The sequence below is a fragment of the Citrus sinensis genome, chromosome 6 (genome assembly GCF_022201045.2).
Source record: "Citrus sinensis cultivar Valencia sweet orange chromosome 6, DVS_A1.0, whole genome shotgun sequence".
Classification (NCBI taxonomy): Eukaryota; Viridiplantae; Streptophyta; class Magnoliopsida; order Sapindales; family Rutaceae; genus Citrus; species Citrus sinensis.
Window position 1 is genome coordinate 25,045,475 of NC_068561.1, and position 17,937 is coordinate 25,063,411.

The 17,937-nt window shown below is 33.6% G+C and overlaps 4 protein-coding genes across 9 annotated transcripts; 3 read left to right on the top strand and 1 right to left on the bottom strand.

The window, feature by feature from the left end:
* The first annotated feature begins 2,526 nt into the window (after positions 1-2,526).
* Positions 2,527-6,199, top strand: LOC102617400 (serine/threonine-protein kinase PBL34). Of its 4 annotated transcripts, none has more exons than XM_006482465.4 (6): positions 2,527-2,920; positions 3,490-3,824; positions 3,936-4,071; positions 4,942-5,081; positions 5,166-5,289; positions 5,411-6,199. In XM_006482465.4, exons 1-6 carry the CDS (start codon positions 2,695-2,697, stop codon positions 5,923-5,925), a joined length of 1,476 nt encoding a protein of 491 aa, XP_006482528.1. In that variant the 5' UTR covers positions 2,527-2,694; the 3' UTR covers positions 5,926-6,199. The 4 variants fall into 4 exon arrangements, with proteins under 4 accessions (XP_006482528.1, XP_006482530.1, XP_006482529.1 ...); XM_006482467.4 differs by having other exon boundaries at positions 4,945-5,081; XM_006482466.4 differs by having other exon boundaries at positions 3,493-3,824.
* A 1,701-nt stretch (positions 6,200-7,900) lies between these two features.
* LOC102618256 (hypersensitive-induced response protein 1-like) lies at positions 7,901-10,644 on the top strand. 3 transcript variants are annotated; one of them, XM_025100201.2, is made up of 6 exons: positions 7,901-8,067; positions 8,882-9,085; positions 9,471-9,591; positions 9,704-9,795; positions 9,913-9,976; positions 10,089-10,644. In XM_025100201.2, exons 2-6 carry the CDS (start codon positions 8,897-8,899, stop codon positions 10,448-10,450), a joined length of 828 nt encoding a protein of 275 aa, XP_024955969.1. In that variant the 5' UTR covers positions 7,901-8,067; positions 8,882-8,896; the 3' UTR covers positions 10,451-10,644. The 3 variants fall into 3 exon arrangements, with proteins under 3 accessions (XP_024955969.1, XP_006482532.1, XP_024955968.1); XM_006482469.4 differs by having other exon boundaries at positions 7,902-8,067; positions 9,880-9,976; XM_025100200.2 differs by lacking the exon at positions 7,901-8,067 and having other exon boundaries at positions 8,616-9,085; positions 9,880-9,976.
* Positions 10,645-12,564: 1,920 nt separating this feature from the next.
* Positions 12,565-14,405, top strand: LOC102618720 (hypersensitive-induced response protein-like protein 1). Its single transcript, XM_006482471.3, has 6 exons — positions 12,565-12,731; positions 12,890-13,108; positions 13,299-13,419; positions 13,528-13,619; positions 13,697-13,793; positions 13,873-14,405. Exons 2-6 carry the CDS (start codon positions 12,920-12,922, stop codon positions 14,226-14,228), a joined length of 855 nt encoding a protein of 284 aa, XP_006482534.1. The 5' UTR covers positions 12,565-12,731; positions 12,890-12,919; the 3' UTR covers positions 14,229-14,405.
* A 439-nt stretch (positions 14,406-14,844) lies between these two features.
* Positions 14,845-17,498, bottom strand: LOC102619225 (mitochondrial outer membrane protein porin of 34 kDa). Its single transcript, XM_006482473.4, has 6 exons — positions 17,330-17,498; positions 17,120-17,187; positions 16,467-16,577; positions 16,227-16,313; positions 15,791-15,999; positions 14,845-15,326 (listed from the first exon to the last, which is right to left on the bottom strand). Exons 1-6 carry the CDS (start codon positions 17,376-17,378, stop codon positions 15,026-15,028), a joined length of 825 nt encoding a protein of 274 aa, XP_006482536.1. The 5' UTR covers positions 17,379-17,498; the 3' UTR covers positions 14,845-15,025.
* Positions 17,499-17,937: the final 439 nt, after the last annotated feature.

Sequence of the window (17,937 nt, forward strand, 5' to 3'; positions counted from 1 at the left end):
ATCAATTTTTGACTTCTTAGTAACAACGGAATAGAGCTAGCCCATGTTTTTGACTTATTTCTTCTTTTTTAAAAAAAAAAAAATATTTTAAGAACAAACGAATATGAAATTAATTTAATAAATCACATTATTCTAGTCCTACACAAAGTGGAGAGTGCACCCCTAACCCATACATTAAATCAAATTTGTAAACATATAAATTTATTTTGAAATTGATAATTAATGAGAGAGAAAATTAAAACAAGTGATATGATTTTATAAATGATCCTTATGATGATGAACAAAAATAAAGATCCTACTCGGGACTTGAGTTTATCAACAACACACCTTTATGAGTTTATCATTACTTACGTGGCACGTGTAGCACGATGTCACTGGACATTTAAAATAACATAATTTAATTTCCCATTAGAGCCATCCCTTGCAAAATTTTTCAACCAACCCAAGCACCTCGTTCTTCCAATCATTGGTCTTACACAAATACAAAGACAATTAGTCTAATTAAGTGATAAAAAGTAGCGTGCATAGTGTGAAAAAAAAAAGACAAGCTAAAGGCCAAATTGATGACTAATTAATAAGCAAATTGCATTGTTTTCAACAAATAGTTAATGCCCACTTAGAAAATTTCTACTTCTAGTTGTAATTCCACTATCATCTCTGAAAATGGCAGCATTAACAAATCACAAGTCAATTTGGTAACTCTCTTCTTCTTCTTTCCCTTTTTTTATATTTTTCGGTTAACCCCCAAAGCACTTAAATGTCAATATTTTATTGGTTTAGCATCAATTGTAAACTTTCCACGTGTGACATAACTCATAAACTAGAAAAAAAAATCACGAAATTGATATCACATTATATCTCATATAAAATAAATTTAATGGGATCACGTCATTTTTTTTTTTAAATTGAACATTCATAGTTAGATAAATACCATCCAATACATAGATGTCGTCTAATGAATCAGGACTTCATGAGCAGATGAGTTATAAACTGTAAGGAAAAAATTTGTTGATCACTTAAAATTTTTTGGGTATAATATTTGTATTTTTCATTCATTAGTCTCAAAACTTATCAAATATTTGGTTGATTAAAAAATCGAAAAAAAATAATTGCTTAATGAACTTAATTTTTAAGACAAAGTGAGTTATAAGTATCACGGATAAAGTAGAATCGTAATATAAAAATCCTGAATTTATAACGTATAATAATAAATGCAACTTTGTGATATAATATTTGACACAAATTGCGCTATGATAAAAAAATATATATATATATTAAACAAAAATGATAATAATCTGATCTATCCACTTAGCACTGAATGATTTTGGCAGATGTGTATTTTCTTGTCTGGCATAATGCCAAAGTTCAACTGTTTAAACCAGTAAATAAAACAAAGGGAAAAATAACATTTGTATCCCTATTCCTTATAATTATTTAAATAAAGATATAGTTTCACAATATTTTTCAAATTAGTTCATTAGCACATATTAGGGAATCACTTAAATATTCTTTATACTAAACAGTAATCAAAATAGATTAAAATGAGAATGTATTGGAATCAGAATAGACTGGAATCGAAGTGAATTAGAATTAAAATGAAAAATAAGAATCATAATAAATTATTTACTTTAACTCTATGAATCGAATCAGAATGAACTATATTATAATTAATGTGTTTACTTTATCTTGAAATTATAATGAATAATTGGAAGTTACTAAAAATGGCCTTAGTTGATTATTGTCATTATTTATTATAATAATTTTGATTATTATTATTCAAATAATTATTTTTAATAATAATAATTATTATTAATTTTATTATCATTAATTGATTGTATTATAATAATGATGACGATGATAATGTTAATGACAATAATAATAATAATGATTATTATTATTGTTCAAATTTTTATCACTATTAATATTAATTAATTAATATTAAATTATTATTATAATTAACAACAACAAAAAATAAAAATAGGAATAATAGTAATAATAACAATAATATAATATAATAATATTTTATTTAACGACAAAAATAGAATTATAAAATTTAAATGAGATAAAAGAGGAAATTTAAGAAATGAAAACTTAATTTCTTATCTCTCTCATGAGAATCGAGTTCTCATTCTTTAATCTAAAAAATGTGTGAACCCCACATGTTTCATTCTAGTTCACCTATATTTTAGTAAGTAAACATCATCAATTATTTTTAATTTAAATTTTAGTTCTCCAATCTAGCAAGTAAATGCACCACTAGTATTTTATAATTCTAACGCTGTAATATCAAGTTTTAAAATGTGAATTGCGTTAGGGTACTTTGGACATTTGAAAAGAAATGAGGACTCATGTGTGATGTTATGGATAAATTATGTAATTATTTGAGAAAGGGTAAAATCATGAGGATGTACGTGTTATTATATTTAACAAAATCTCTCTCTCCTGCCCAAACTGCCCGTACTCTCTGTTTCAAACTGCCCAACCTGCCCGTCCTAACACTTTCCCTCTTTCTCAAGCAGCCTCTCTCTCTCCCTTCAACTTTTGACTAAATTTTGCAAACCGGGTGTCATTGATTTTCCCAAATTTTCCATTTTTTGCGGTTTTTTGGATGTGGGGTTTTCTAATTGTAGCTAAATTTATGAGCTTTTTCGAGTTATGATATGAGAGCTTGATCAATTTTAGAGCTTTGTAAAGATGGGTTTGAGTCCTGAGTCTGTAAAAGTGAAGAATTGGGAAGTGAATAATAGTGATAATAATAATAATAGTAAATCAAGGAAGGTAAAGAAGAAGAAAGATGGAGGAGCTGAACAAGAAGAAGAAGAAGAAATTGGATGTTGGGTTAGGTTCAGGTTTATTGAAAGTTGCATGCCTTCAAGATCAAAAGTTGACAGTTCCATGAGTGGTACAAGTACTAATTATGGTAATTCTTTTTGTTTTCTTTTCTTAAGTCATTATTTTTTTTATGAGTTTTATTTTCACAGAACTGTTAAAGTTTACAACCTTATGTGTGAATTTAATTTCTTTCTATATTTATCATCTTCGGGTTTCCATCTAAGCAAAGTGAAGATACATAATTTTTTTTTCCCTTTAAAGTGATATATCAGCATCATTAGTCGAAGGGATATGTTTTGCATGAGGTTGAGGATATGTAAAAGTCTCTTGTTTCGTTTTTGAGAAAGGATAGGAGCTGTGTGAAATTTGTTCATTTAATGGGATTGTCTATAATCACTTAGTAAGTATGTGTCGATTTGTTTTTATTGGGTATGCTAAGCTTTGTGTGAGGTTTCACCTAATAACTTGCTCAGTTTGATTATCTTGCCAAAATTGAACATTGAAGCATGAGCATTCATAGCGATTTTCCTTAGGTTGGGAGAAAATAAATGTGTTAATATGGAGGTATTGTGATTGTAACTGCATTTGGATATCATTGCATGATTATTGTTTACCTCTTTTGATATGTGTATGATTTGTAATTTTTGGGTCTATCAGCAGATGGTAAATCCTCAAATGAGAAAAGAAGAGATCGACCAGTTGTTCCTGTGTCCTCTACGACAACAAGTAATGCAGAAAGTGCTTCATCAACTCCGAAATTCAGTGAGGAGTTGAAGGTTGCTTCTCAGCTTCGGAAGTTCATGTTCAATGATCTTAAGCTAGCGACGAGGAATTTCAGGCCTGAGAGTCTTCTCGGTGAGGGTGGGTTTGGTTGTGTCTTCAAAGGTTGGGTTGAAGAGAATGGAACTGCTCCAGTGAAACCCGGTACTGGGCTTACTGTTGCAGTTAAAACCTTAAATCATGATGGACTTCAGGGACATAAAGAGTGGCTGGTATGAACGTTAAATTTTCTTCCTCTTCATTTTATTGACTGTAGGGACCACACTTTGGTGCTTTTGCTTACAAATTTATTGAAATCTTTCTCTTTCCTCTTTAAATCTCAGGCGGAAGTTAATTTCCTTGGCAACCTCCTCCATCCCAATTTGGTTAAATTGGTTGGGTACTGCATCGAAGATGATCAAAGGCTGCTGGTATATGAGTTTATGCCTCGAGGGAGTTTGGAAAACCACCTCTTCAGAAGTATGTGACTAATCATTGATTACTCTTCTTAAGTGTGCTGTTATGTTTCATTAATGTGATTTCTTAGTCAGAGAATTGTTGTTACTTCAATGTTCAATTATGAACCGTGGCTAATTACTTTTCCTGAATGTGTGAGATGGAGAGTTCAAGCTACCCCATGTTTTCTTAGGTTGTAGAGGGGTATCTAGCATTAGCTTCCGTAGTGAAAACATACTGTTAAAAATTAGCTTATATATTAATCGAAATTTCCTGGTTTCAAATTGCAGCATCTTATAGATGATGGAGAGAAAATGAAGGATAAATTTGATGCAATATGTACCATGTGCTTTTCTGCGTTAAACCCTATGAATTGTATATCTTCCATGTAGATAAGCATTACAACCTAATCTGAGAGGGTTGCTACTGATTATAAGCAATAGCATGCTTGATATGCTTGATACGAGCAATAGCCATTAGGACTCAAAAGTAATATCTATTAATTGAAAGCAATAGTTTGCTTAATCACACTTGTTGCTCTGGCCAAATGCAGGTTGCAGTTCCATCTAATGTGAAACATTGATATTTACTAAGATTGATTATTGTGCCGCATTTGAGTTGGGGCAGAACTCTTCTTTCTGATTTTGTTAATAGGTTTTCTGTGTGACATTTAGGTACAACCATTAGAATTGCTCTATCAAGAAGAATTTCCTACTAGCTTTGTACAAACTGCAATTCACAACCTGTTTTAAACCTCAAGAGAAAGTTTTAGGTTTTAGATTGACTTAGCTATTTCTTTTTGATTATTATGCCATTATGGAATTGTGTTTTTGACATTTTCTACTTGCATAATTGTATTTTAATGTTCTCTGGTGACAACCATGTTATATGCAGAAGGGTCCTTGCCACTTCCATGGTCTATCAGAATGAAGATTGCACTTGGTGCTGCTAAGGGTCTTGCCTTTCTTCATGAAGAAGCTGAAAAACCTGTGATATATCGTGATTTTAAAACATCAAATATTTTATTAGATGCGGTATGTGACACACATCCAGCACAATAACTATATTCTGTCAGACAATCTATTCCCTTATTTTCTAAAATGGTTTAAACATTTTAGGATTACAATGCCAAACTCTCTGATTTTGGACTTGCCAAAGACGCCCCAGAGGATGGTAAAACACATGTATCTACTCGAGTAATGGGAACGTATGGATATGCTGCTCCAGAGTATGTGATGACTGGTAAGCATAAAAAATACTTCTTATGTCATTTATGTTATTTAATAATTACTACCCCGTGTAGAAATCACACCAGTGATCACTGGGTTGTAACTTAAGTCTAAAATGCTTCTTGTGGATTTAGGACATTTGACATCAAAGAGTGATGTCTATAGCTTTGGAGTAGTTTTACTTGAAATGTTGACTGGACGAAGATCCATGGATAAAAACCGACCAAATGGGGAACACAACCTTGTGGAATGGGCAAGACCGCATCTTGGGGACAAGAGAAGGTTCTATCGGTTGTTGGACCCTCGCCTTGAAGGTCACTTTTCAATCAAAGGTTCTCAGAAAGCAACCCAGCTGGCTGCCCAATGCCTTAGCCGTGACCCCAAAGCCAGACCACGGATGAGTGAGGTTGTTGAAACTTTGAAGCCTTTGCAAAACCTCAAGGACATGGCTAGCTCCTCCTATTACTTCCAAACCATGCAGGCAGATAATACCTGGTCCATCCGAAATTCTAAAAACGGCATCAGAACACAGGGAGGATTCATGACAAGGAATGGACAACCCTTAAGGACCTTATCGCATCCAAATGGTCCACATGCTTCTCCATATCGCCATCCTCAACAGTCACCAAAACCGAATGGAAAACAATAATAAAATCCTCATTTTGAATTACTCGATTAAATTATCTTCAGATAATCACAGTGATTCTCTCTTATCTTTGTTTCTGAAATGGCTTGTATCGTTGTTGTTTATCATTTGTATCATATAATCATAGTGACTCAAAGGCCTCCTTTGCCTGTGTAGTTATGCAGTGCATGTAGTTTATGGAAACCCAAGGAGGCTGGTTTAATTATTGTGTATCATTACATCCATGCGATGTATATGAGATATCTGATATCTATTCAAGTCACATTGTTTTTAGAAAGTTAATATTGTTATGATCCTGGTCACCAGGCAATACCGTCCAATCTTATAATATCACACAATGCGTGATAAGTGTGCACTTGGTATTTTGTGATTGGAGGAGCGTTTGGTGAAGTGGTGGGGACGGTCTTATCTTGGATTCTTTCTATCAAGGTAAGGAGAAGCCAAGGAGGGTTGGTTGGGGGCCATTATTGATGTGCGTATATGGAATGTTATAGCTGGAGACGCATTCGCAGTTATGCAATTTTTGCATTGATCCATCTTTTATCCTTTCAACCACTCCTTGTAATTTTATACATAAATGGATACTTGATAGGGTTTATGGAAATGTGTAAGCATTCAAAGTTCAGGTTTACCTACACTGGCAGAAACAATATCAAATCTCTCATGCTCAGCAAATCAAACTCCTACTTCACTGATAAGTTTAAACTTTCGCATGGATGCAGTAAACATATTAAAAGTTATTTTTATTATATGCCATGTAGGGTAACTTCATGTTTACATCTAGATTGTTACGGGTTACATTTAAGGGAAAAAATTTGTCTTGCCGTTGCCTGCTCTAATTAGTAATTAACAAGACATGGTAAAATCAACTGGGGTTCTCAAGCCACATGTACAAGTTAGGCCTGGTTGTCCTGAGCTTCCTTGTTATTTGTTAATGTTGGCGGGCCTAACCTTGCTGAAATTTGAATTTCATATTTATTATTTATGACAAATTTGATATGAGACTATGACGTCTGACAACTAATTGAGTGAACAGAGAGCATCAATCTATGTTAAGCAGCAAGACTTAATATGGTAACAAAATTAATACAGCCGAATAAAAGAGAGTTGTTCCAATAATGCGTTTCTTGTTACAAACCCAAGAAAAGTAGAAAACAAGCTGGTCAGTCAGTGGTCACCCCAAAATGAGTGAGTGAAGCAAATGTAATAAAGACTAAAAAGGAGCAAATGCTGCTAATTGGGCTGAACGTAAGGGTGCTAAATGAAAGTTGAGACTAAAATTCAAATGGGTTTAGTGCTCTTGGGGTACCTTACTATTAAGGAAATGATTCTGTTTCTTTTTAATGCTTTTCAAATATGTATTCTGAAATTAAAAAGATTTTAATTAATAAATAAATACTTTTTTTAATACAAATAAATACTTTTCTAAAAGTACTAATTAATATTTTTTAGGATAACGGGGTCCCATTGTTTATTTTAATTTCTGTTTATTTAAGTGAAAGAATCCTATTTATAAATAACCACTCTTATTCTTACAATCAATTTTTTTTATATTAATTACACATTATATTTGAGTAGACATTACACTGATATTTACAATCATATATATAATTTAGATCTCACATTATTATATTAATAAACTCACATTATTATATTAATAAACTCACATTATTACATTAATTCTATAAAGTACATATTCAAATATATAAGATTACTATATTTCACATAGCAGACATTACACTATGAAGTACATGTCCAGATATATAACTTTGGACTTACATTATTACATTAATTTTATGAAGTCTATACCCAAACATATGATCCTTACAACATATGTTTACGTTATTACATTAATTTTATGACATACATACTCGGACATATAACCCTCAGAGAGAAGAAATATCTCTATTCCACTCGTATTTCATAAAAACAAAACTTACAAATTAATCTTACACAATTTTTTACTTAATTAAAAAAGATTAAGCTTATTAAACACTCGAACCACAATCATCATACTTCTTCTTTAACTTTCAGAGCAGCTAAAGCCCAAGTGTCACGAACAAAAATCCTTTTAAAATAAAAAAGTGACCACTTTTGTTGTTGAGCCTCATTTGTTTCTTGTTTCAAAAGCAACTCTTTTGCAGGGTATGTTTGTACACCTCTAAGTTTTCCGTTTGGCCCCCGAGAAAAAAAAATTCAGAAATTTAAGAGAATCACCCCTGCATTTTTTTTCCTTTGTCTTTCTGTATTTATTGTGTTGTTAGAGACCAGTTTTGCTTTTCATTTTTTTAGTTTTGTTGTTAAATATGTCGTTTTGAGTGTCTTTCTGAACTCCCTTTAGTCTGTATGTGATTGTTTACAGTTAACATAGAAAAGAATCGAAAGTTGAATGAGAAAGTTTGGAACTTTGTGTTTTTTTCCCCTCCTTTTCTCTATTGAACTTGAATAATCAATAAACTTTACTTTTTTCTTGTTAAAAAAAAAAAAAAAAAACAAAGGAAAAATTTTTCCAGCTGGGTTAATTTTTTAAGTTCATTTTCTGAATTATTTACCATTTCTTTTTATAAATTTTACAAATATGTGATTCTTCGTTATAAATCTTGTTTTGAAGCTTTGTTACAGCTAATTTTTTTTTTTTTTTGGAAAACTGTTGCAGCTAATTTGTGATCCTACTCATCGTAAGTCATCTAATAATTGTCAAAGCCAGGCACCCTTTAAAATGATGGAGGAGAAAGTTTGAAACTTTGCGTTTATTTTCTTTTTGAACTTAAATAATGAATAAAGTTCATTTTTTGGTTTAAACAAGTGGAATAAAAAAATGTCTTTTGCCCATCTCGGTTATTTTTTAAATCCATTTTCTTAATATCACTTGTAGCAATTCATACGGGTAGACACCATTTTGCACAAATTTCGTGCTTATTTGTTAATTTACTGATCCATTGCTGTAGTTTGATTTCAGTTGCAGTTTTGAAAGATGGGTCAAACGTTGGGCTGCATTCAGGTGGAGCAGTCAAAAGTAGTCATCAGAGAACAATTTGGAAAGTTTGATCATGTGCTTGAACCTCGGTGTCAATGCTTGCCTTGGTGCCTTGGCTACAAGGTAGCTGGTCGGCTTTCACTCCGGGTGCAACAACTGGATGTTAAATGTGAAACAAAGACTAAGGTTTGCGGTTTCTTCTCCTTGACTTGATTTCTCTGAATAAATTGATTTAAGTTTGTTATTTATATGTTCCTTTTAGAATGCAAATGATATATGTATCTGTTTTCTTAAGCAAGTTCTAATCTTTATACTTGATGAATTCAAATGTAGTCTCTTAGGTACCTTGGAACTTCTTTCTAATATGCATTTGTTTGTGTGGAATGAGTTGTTTGCTTTCCCTCCGAATGACCACTCTGGTTTTGTTTCCTCTTTCTGTGTTTGTATAGTTTGAGGGGACATCATATTGACTTTTGATTATCTCTCCATTTACCATAAATTTATCTTCTTTGTTCTTGGAAAAGTGAAAACTTGACATTTAATAGAGTTTAATTTATACAAACTTTTTCAGGATAATGTTTTTGTCAATGTGGTTGCTTCCGTTCAATATCGTGCCTTGGCTGATAAAGCTTATGATGCTTTCTATAAGCTCTCCAACACCAGGGGCCAAATCCAAGCCTATGTCTTTGATGGTAAGTAAGGTTCTTTTGGGTGCATTGTGAAGTAAATTAATATGGTTATTGACATGATTGGTAGACATATAATAAGGTGCTTTACAAAAACTAATATTTTTCATCTCTTCAGTTATCAGGGCAAGCGTACCAAAACTGAACTTAGATGCCGCCTTTGAGCAGAAGAATGAAATTGCCAAAGCCGTTGAAGAGGAGCTCGAAAAGGTAATATTTGTGAAATTTGGATTGTTTTTGTTTAAAGCGACCCAAGAGCTAATGTCCTGCCCTTCTTTTTTTTTTTTGGGTTAGGCCATGTCTCATTATGGGTATGAGATAGTGCAGACTCTTATTGTGGATATTGAGCCAGATGTTCATGTAAAGAGAGCAATGAATGAGATCAATGCAGGTGAAAATTTAGATCCCATGAATTCATACTTGTCACTCGCAGGAAAAGTATGAATATAATTTATAATCCCAATTGTTTGAACGCTTGATGCTTTGCTTGTGCATGTGACTAGCTGCAAGACTGAGGCTGGCAGCAAATGAGAAGGCTGAGGCAGAGAAGATATTGCAAATCAAACAAGCTGAAGGGGAGGCTGAGGCAAAATACCTGTCCGGACTTGGGATAGCACGTCAGCGCCAGGCTATTGTTGATGGGTTAAGAGACAGTGTGCTTGCCTTCTCTGAGAATGTTCCTGGAACAACCTCCAAGGATGTCATGGACATGGTTCTGGTGACTCAATACTTCGACACCATGAAGGAGATTGGAGCATCCTCGAAGTCCTCATCTGTTTTTATCCCACATGGACCTGGTGCTGTTAAGGACATTGCTACACAAATCAGGGAGGGACTCCTTCAGGCCAATCAAGTTCAGAAGTAGATATTCTGCTGATATGCTAAGTCCTTTACTAGTCCTAGTGCTTATCATAGTCCTGCATTTGGTGTTTCTAATATCTAAACTTTATTAGTATTTTATTCCAAGCACCGTCCTTTGTTATATTATTACTTGCACAATGGGGGGAAAAAAAGGGCTCGAGCGAAATTATTTGTATATGCAATATGCTTCCGTTATAATTTTTCGCCATAATCATAATATTAGGATATTAGGACTAATTATTTCGATCACTATAAGGAGTTTATTACATAATAACTGTATAGTTATAAAAATTATTAGTTTGACTTGGTTATCTTTAATCTAAGTGATATAGAGGTACTACATAAATATTATACCACAGGGATTTTGTAAAATCATTTTAAAAGTCTAAACATTTGTATTCTTTTCATTTTTTTTTCTCTCAATATAATTTCTACAAATATTATACAATGATTTGGTAACACTTTAAAGATAAATGATTGTTTAAGCAACTTAAAAAAAATATTTTATTTTAAACTTTTAATGCAACAAAGTATATATTGTTTAAAGTATATAGATTATTATTATTATGTGAAGGTAGGCTTTTTAAGGCAGAATTATGAAAAATAATAACTTATTATAATATAAAATTTTTGTTTTTAACTGGCCTAAATTGCTACCATAATTTTTTGTAATGATTTGGATACACAGGATTTGTAAATTTCTATCAGTACACTTCATGGTAGAGGATTCAAATTAGTCAATAGAAGGTTTGTAAAAGTCTTGGCTACTTCTGCCGCATTGAACCTCCACTAAATACTTGCCACGTGTATGACGCGGTCAATGCGCACAGAATTTCTTATCATGGCAAAAGCAAAACCCATGCTGGTCACTCTCCATCGGGATAACAACGATTATAATCTCATAGCATCACAAAAAAATTCTTCGAATAAAATTTTATTACTTACTTGAAGAGCCACATCAATATTTAAAATTTTAAAAAATACTTCAATTAAGATTCTTTAAATAAAAATTAATTCTCTCTCTTCAAATTTAGAGAGTTAATTTCTCCCTCTTCAATTTATATTTTATTACTTTTAATTAAAGAAAGAGAGAGAAGTGCTTTAATTGCTATTAACTTTTCCTTTAAAAACTAATTATATGATTAAAATAATATTAATTTTTTTTCTATTTGAAGAGTTTTTTTAGATAATATTATATTTTTTCATCATTTTATTTGCCACATAGGTAAGCAAATAAATATTTGAAGAGTAAAATTTATATAGGTTTTTTAAGATGCTATTAGTGCGATTGAAATTTTTTGTTACATTTCTCAATTTTTTTTTTAAATTTCAGTTATATTTTATCTTTTAACAACCTGAAAAAAATGTAACCTGAATTTTAGAAGACTTCGCAGAGAATCTGAAAAATGTAAAAAATGATTGCATTATGAATATAGCCACTTTGGTCTAGCTCAGTAGTATTGGGTCAGAATAATTAACAATGGTCGTACATTATATCGCCACAAGTTTTTCGTTACATTCCCAGATTTTATATCTTAAAAATGATTTTATGTTATATTACCATAAGTTTTTCATTACACTCACAAACTTTGCATCATACATCCAAAGTAAGACATAAAATGTAATTGTTCCAAAAAAAATTTGGGAAGTGTAATGAACAATTTGTGATCATTCATGAAAAAATTTGCAATATTTGTAACATGTATACGGTGGCTGTAAGGTAGTTTAGAGGTTTACCGTGCTTATTTAATATCATGCATTGACGTCGCTTTCAAGAACTCATAGATTGCCGGCAGCAGTTTCTTACAGGATAAGGTTGCCGTGTTCAAACTAACAACCTGAGAGATAGCATTAGCAGCATGTAGAAGCTGTCAGAATCAAAATGACATCAAAGCGGCATCATTCCTCTTGTTTTCAGTTTCATGCTGGCATGAGAATGACTGCATGATTATAAACTACAAACCAATTACTGCAACTTACTGATCTTCTTGTACGTTTTACTTTGTCCACTTGATAGAAGATTTCCAATGAAAGCAAAGGGAATATCATATCACATCATACTATGATATAATAATGACAAGAAAGATGCTTGGAAAGCTCCATTATTCTTTTTGAACATTGATCTTATGAACCCATTAAAATAATTGATCTTAATATTCATTGGCGACTGCGTTTACAATGAAGCTAATCCAATTGGTCTCTTTGACTTTTGTGCATCTAGCAATATAATTGGCTTATCTTGTTCCTTCTTACCTACGCTAGCATCTTGTCCCATTGCTTCATTGGTATGTGACTCTCTCTCTCTCTCTCTCAATTCCGAACGATTAAATAATTTGATGTTTGAGATCATACTTAATCACTTGTGATTCTTTACATTCCAAGTTAATTTGATTATTACTGGGAAGCAAATCACAAAGTGTTTTTCTTTCTTTTGCTTTTCCAGTGAAGAATATACGAGTAAGACTAGAGAAAAATGGGGAATGCATTCTGTTGTGTACAAGTTGATCAGTCTACGGTTGCTATAAGGGAGAGATTTGGCAAGTTTGACGAAGTTCTTGATCCGGGATGCCATTGCGTGCCCTGGCTTCTAGGATGTCAGATTGCTGGTGATCTCTCACTCAGGCTGCAGCAGTTGGACGTGCGCTGTGAGACCAAGACGAAGGTGATTTTTTTCCCCACTGTGCTATATAGAAGTTGATGCAGATTCTTGATTATAGTAGCTTTTCATGATGATACATCACTCAATAATTCCAGGGACATGGTTCAAGTTCTGAAATTCTTCTATGAACGATCTTCAGTTTTCAGTTTGTCACCAATCTATTTTTAAGTTGATATGATCTGTGGCTCTACAGGATAATGTGTTTGTCAACGTAGTGGCATCCGTCCAGTACCGTGCCCTGGCCAAAAAGGCGAGTGATGCTTTCTACAAACTTAGCAACACCAGAACTCAGATTCAAGCCTATGTTTTTGATGGTATGAGAAGAGGAAAAGCTTAAATAATTACTGTTAATACTAATTTTTCTGTGTCTACTGGCTATTACTTAATATGCTAACTCTCAATTTCGTGATTGAATCAATCAGTGATCAGGGCAAGTGTTCCAAAGCTAGATTTGGATGATGTTTTTGAGCAGAAGAATGATATTGCAAAAGCTGTTGAAGAAGAGCTCGAAAAGGTACGCGTTACTTCTGTGGAGAATCATCAAATTTTTTCATTTCTATGTCAACTTATTGCTACCCGATGAAATTACAGGCAATGTCTGCTTATGGGTATGAGATTGTCCAGACACTCATTGTAGATATCGAACCAGATGTGCACGTCAAACGGGCAATGAACGAGATCAATGCTGGTGAGAAATCAACCTTTGTCTACACAAATTTCTTTGTTATTATTTCTCAATTTTTTCTAAGTAAGTTGAATTCTGGCAGCTGCAAGGCTGAGGGTAGCCGCTAATGAGAAAGCAGAAGCAGAGAAGATTGTACAGATAAAGCGAGCAGAAGGTGAAGCTGAGTCCAAGTACCTAGCCGGAGTTGGTATTGCCAGGCAGCGCCAGGCAATTGTTGATGGCCTGAGAGATAGCGTGCTTGGCTTCTCAGAAAATGTACCAGGAACTACTGCCAAGGATATTTTAGACATGGTACTTATCACTCAGTATTTCGACACCATGAAGGAAATTGGTGCTTCCTCCAAGAGCTCATCAGTCTTTATTCCACATGGACCTGGAGCTGTTCAGGATATTGCAACACAGATTCGAAATGGATTGCTTCAGGCATCCTCACACTAGCAGCTATAAGCCGTCTTCACGGTCACCATGTATGCAGCTGGTTCTGTAAGTGACCGATTGGTTACCGCGTGTGTCTACATAATACTTGCTATGTCAAACCTGTTATGTGCAAATGTCATGTCATGCGTGCTACTTCTTGAAAACCAAACCAGAAATTGTGCAAGTATGCACTTTATACGTTTTTGGAGTAGGTGATGAATTAGATAAAATCGATTGGAAGATGATGATTACTGCAGGCAACAATCCCACCTAGAAATGGCAAATAACTAATGCTAGTGGTCCCAAAAGAATATATAAACGACCTTATCCTCTGTTGTCTATATTCTGGACGAGGGGACAAACATGATAATAGATATGTATCAATCAATTCCAAATATGGTTAAAGGAGTCATTACCATTCAAAAAGATCAGATAGCTAAATAATAACCAATCAAAAGCTCTAGCTGACCTAATAACCAAAATGGGCATCCAATCTTATATCATTCAAGATAGTTTACACTGAAAGTGGAAGGCCGTGCTTGTTGAAACAGAACAAAAATGAAATAAGATTGCTAAAGACAGCCATTAAATGACTGAAATAAAATCTCCAAGTGAAAACATCACAAAATAACAGGTATTAAACCTCAGTCAAAAGGTTAATTGGAAATTGTAAAAGCCCTCAAAAGTTATGACACAGGTTTATGATCCTCCAATTTTATTTTACAATCCAAAACCACCGAGAAGAGATAAAACAAAACACATAATCAGTTTTGAACAGACAGCTAAACTATGCCTACTAACACCTACCAAGCTCTCAACTATGGCTTTAGAGCCAATGCCAGTCCAAATTTGGCACTCTTCTCAATGGCCTTGGTGTCCACCTCACCAGAAATGGTGAACAACGACTTTGGACGCCACTCATGCTGGATGAGAGCACTAGCAATGCCAGCATTGTTCACTCGCGCCTTCAATGTGGTCAGTGGATCTAATATGTGCTGGGTCCCAACAGTGATGGTATTGTCATTGGTTGAGAAGCTATGGATTACTTCTGCACCAACAGCTGTCAAGGGATTAACAAAGTGGTAGTAGGATGCAGCCAGGGAATCACCTTTGTTGTTCCTGTGCAACACAAGCATGGAGTTATCAGTTCGAAGAATTCACTTTGCCACATTAAGAGTATTACAACAGGCATGGTTAAATCTAATATTCATTCACAACAAGAACAAATTAGTCAAGGCAGCTAGAATGTCGTATCATGTATTTTATCATCTCAAACAGACCTCTTAACAAGCCATTCAGGTAGGGCCCCAAAAAAGTCATTAACAAGCCATCATTATCATGTATTTCATGAAGATATGAGATATCAAACAAGAAGCTTCAAAAATCTAGTCATAAAAATGTCAATCAGTTGGCCAAACATAATGTTTGACTATTCTGATAAACTATGGGTTTCTCAAAGGAAAGTGATTTCTGCAAAAAAAAGAAAAAGAAAACACCAAATACAGCAAAGAATGTACAGCACAGTAGTAGAAAAAAGAAGATCCCTTTCAAATGACCAGATGCACACAGTAAAAAATACTCACAAATTCAATGAAGCAATAAGGTCGGCATTGTTGAAGCTCAGACCAGCATTGCATTTAGTGAAGTTCCCAGATTTGGAGTCAAATGACAGATCAGTACCAAGAGAGAGAACATTAGTACCAATCACAGCCGAGAAGTTAACAATAGGATTCGCTGTTAAGCCGACACTTGTGCTTATCCCCGCATAATCATGCAAATACTGGAGTTCAACCTGTAACACAATTATGAAACAATAAGATAAATAACAACCAAAAGTTTCCAATATAATGGTATTTGTATAGAACAATCTCTGGAAGAATATCTCCACATTAACAAGTAACTAGTTCTGACGTCACAAACTGAGATACGAAAATGTGAAATCTGCATTGCCAGTTCTCAACTAATTGATGAAATTTTCAAATATTAAAAAACTAGAGTAGAGAATGTTAAATTACTTACCTTGCCAGACCTTTGATCTGGAACTTTGAAGCTTAGGATCGTTTTCAGCCCAGGAGCAGGTTCATCAACAGTGATAGTTGTGAAAAGCTAATCACAATACAGAATTTCAGTACACATAAAGAATTTTCAATACATCAATAGATATTTGAAACAAGATCATGAAAGACATGCAGTAAAACATGACATAATAAGAGATTAAAGATCAGATTACAGGAGAAACTATAATCCAATAAAACTTACATTGGAGGCAGTGTCCACTTTGAGATCAGTTGTGATATTCTTGTTCTTCAGCTGGGTATTAACATCAGCTAGAAACAGCTCACCCTTTTTTGTTCCAGATGATGTAATAGCCTGCGCAATGATAAAATAAAGAAAAGGTCAACAATTGATCAAAAAATCCAATGAGCTTACCACTAAACTCAATCAATTCAAACTAGAAACAGATAAGACACTCAAAATAGAGAAAACAACTTCACTGTACTCATCAACTACTGCAATAATTAGAAAAGAGAAGTAAAAAGCATTAAGGCCAAAAAAAAGCATCATTTTTCCATAGCCACAAACAACAAAACCAACCATATATGAACAATGCTTGTGCAGAAAATAAAATATACAAGTACCACCCATTGCAAGATTTTGACTTTAATGAGATCACAAAAAACCCTAACAACAACATCCTTCAAAGTTGCAAGAAAGCTGAATCAACAAAACTTAGCATCAGTTTGGTATTCTCAACAAATGCATTTCGGTGTATCAGATGCCCTATGCAAAAGAATTAAAGCCAACCACTGTAATTACTATTCCTAAACAAAAACAAAGCAATGAATGCAGCAAGTTACAGTCCTTAGGCAACAAATGAATATAAAACAGAAGCAATAAAAGATAGAACTTACAACTCCAGTCGGAGAGTAGGTAGTGATAGTGAACTTGTGGTCGCTCTGATAATCCTTGTACAAAAGATCTACAATTCACACACACGACAAAAAAAAAAAAAAAATTAATCCCACAACAAATATCAAAAAATAAAAAAAACCAGAAATAAATTTATAATCATGGAAAAAAAAAGACTCAGAAAAATTCATTTTGAAAAATAAAAAATGGACCTCTGGCTTTTTTGCCAATATCAGTGTAGAGACCAGGACCCTTGCCCATGATTGAATTTTTTTTTTTCCTCCGTGGAGAATGACAGGGACCCAGAAAACCAAGAAGGGAAAACCAATGAAGAAAGATGTGGGTTTGGGTTTGGGGGTTTTATATTTAAAGGCCAGAGAAAACCCTAATTTCACCTTTCTATTTAGGGTGGTTCTTTTTCTTATTTCTCAATAAAATCTGAACCGTTAGATATGGAGACTAGGCGGTGTCTTAGTGTTTTGGCCGTTGAATATTCAGCCCCTTTTAATATGGTTTTTAATTTGGGATTTTACAACTGCAGCAGGGTTTACCACTGTTGGGCCTGTTCAGTTGGGCCTTACGAGGACCAAACCGACATGTCACTACTTGATTTGTTTTTCTTGAAGATAATTTTGGATTAGATATTGAAGCAAGAATTATACAGCGGAATGTTTTTGAATATGTGATGCTGACGTTTAGAGTCAAATTTTGCTTGATATATTTATAAGCTTATATCATTAGTTCCAGAGCTTAGAATCAAAAAAATCAAACTAGAAGCTAAAAGTGACTGTGATGTATGGTACGAAGTTGGATGAAATTT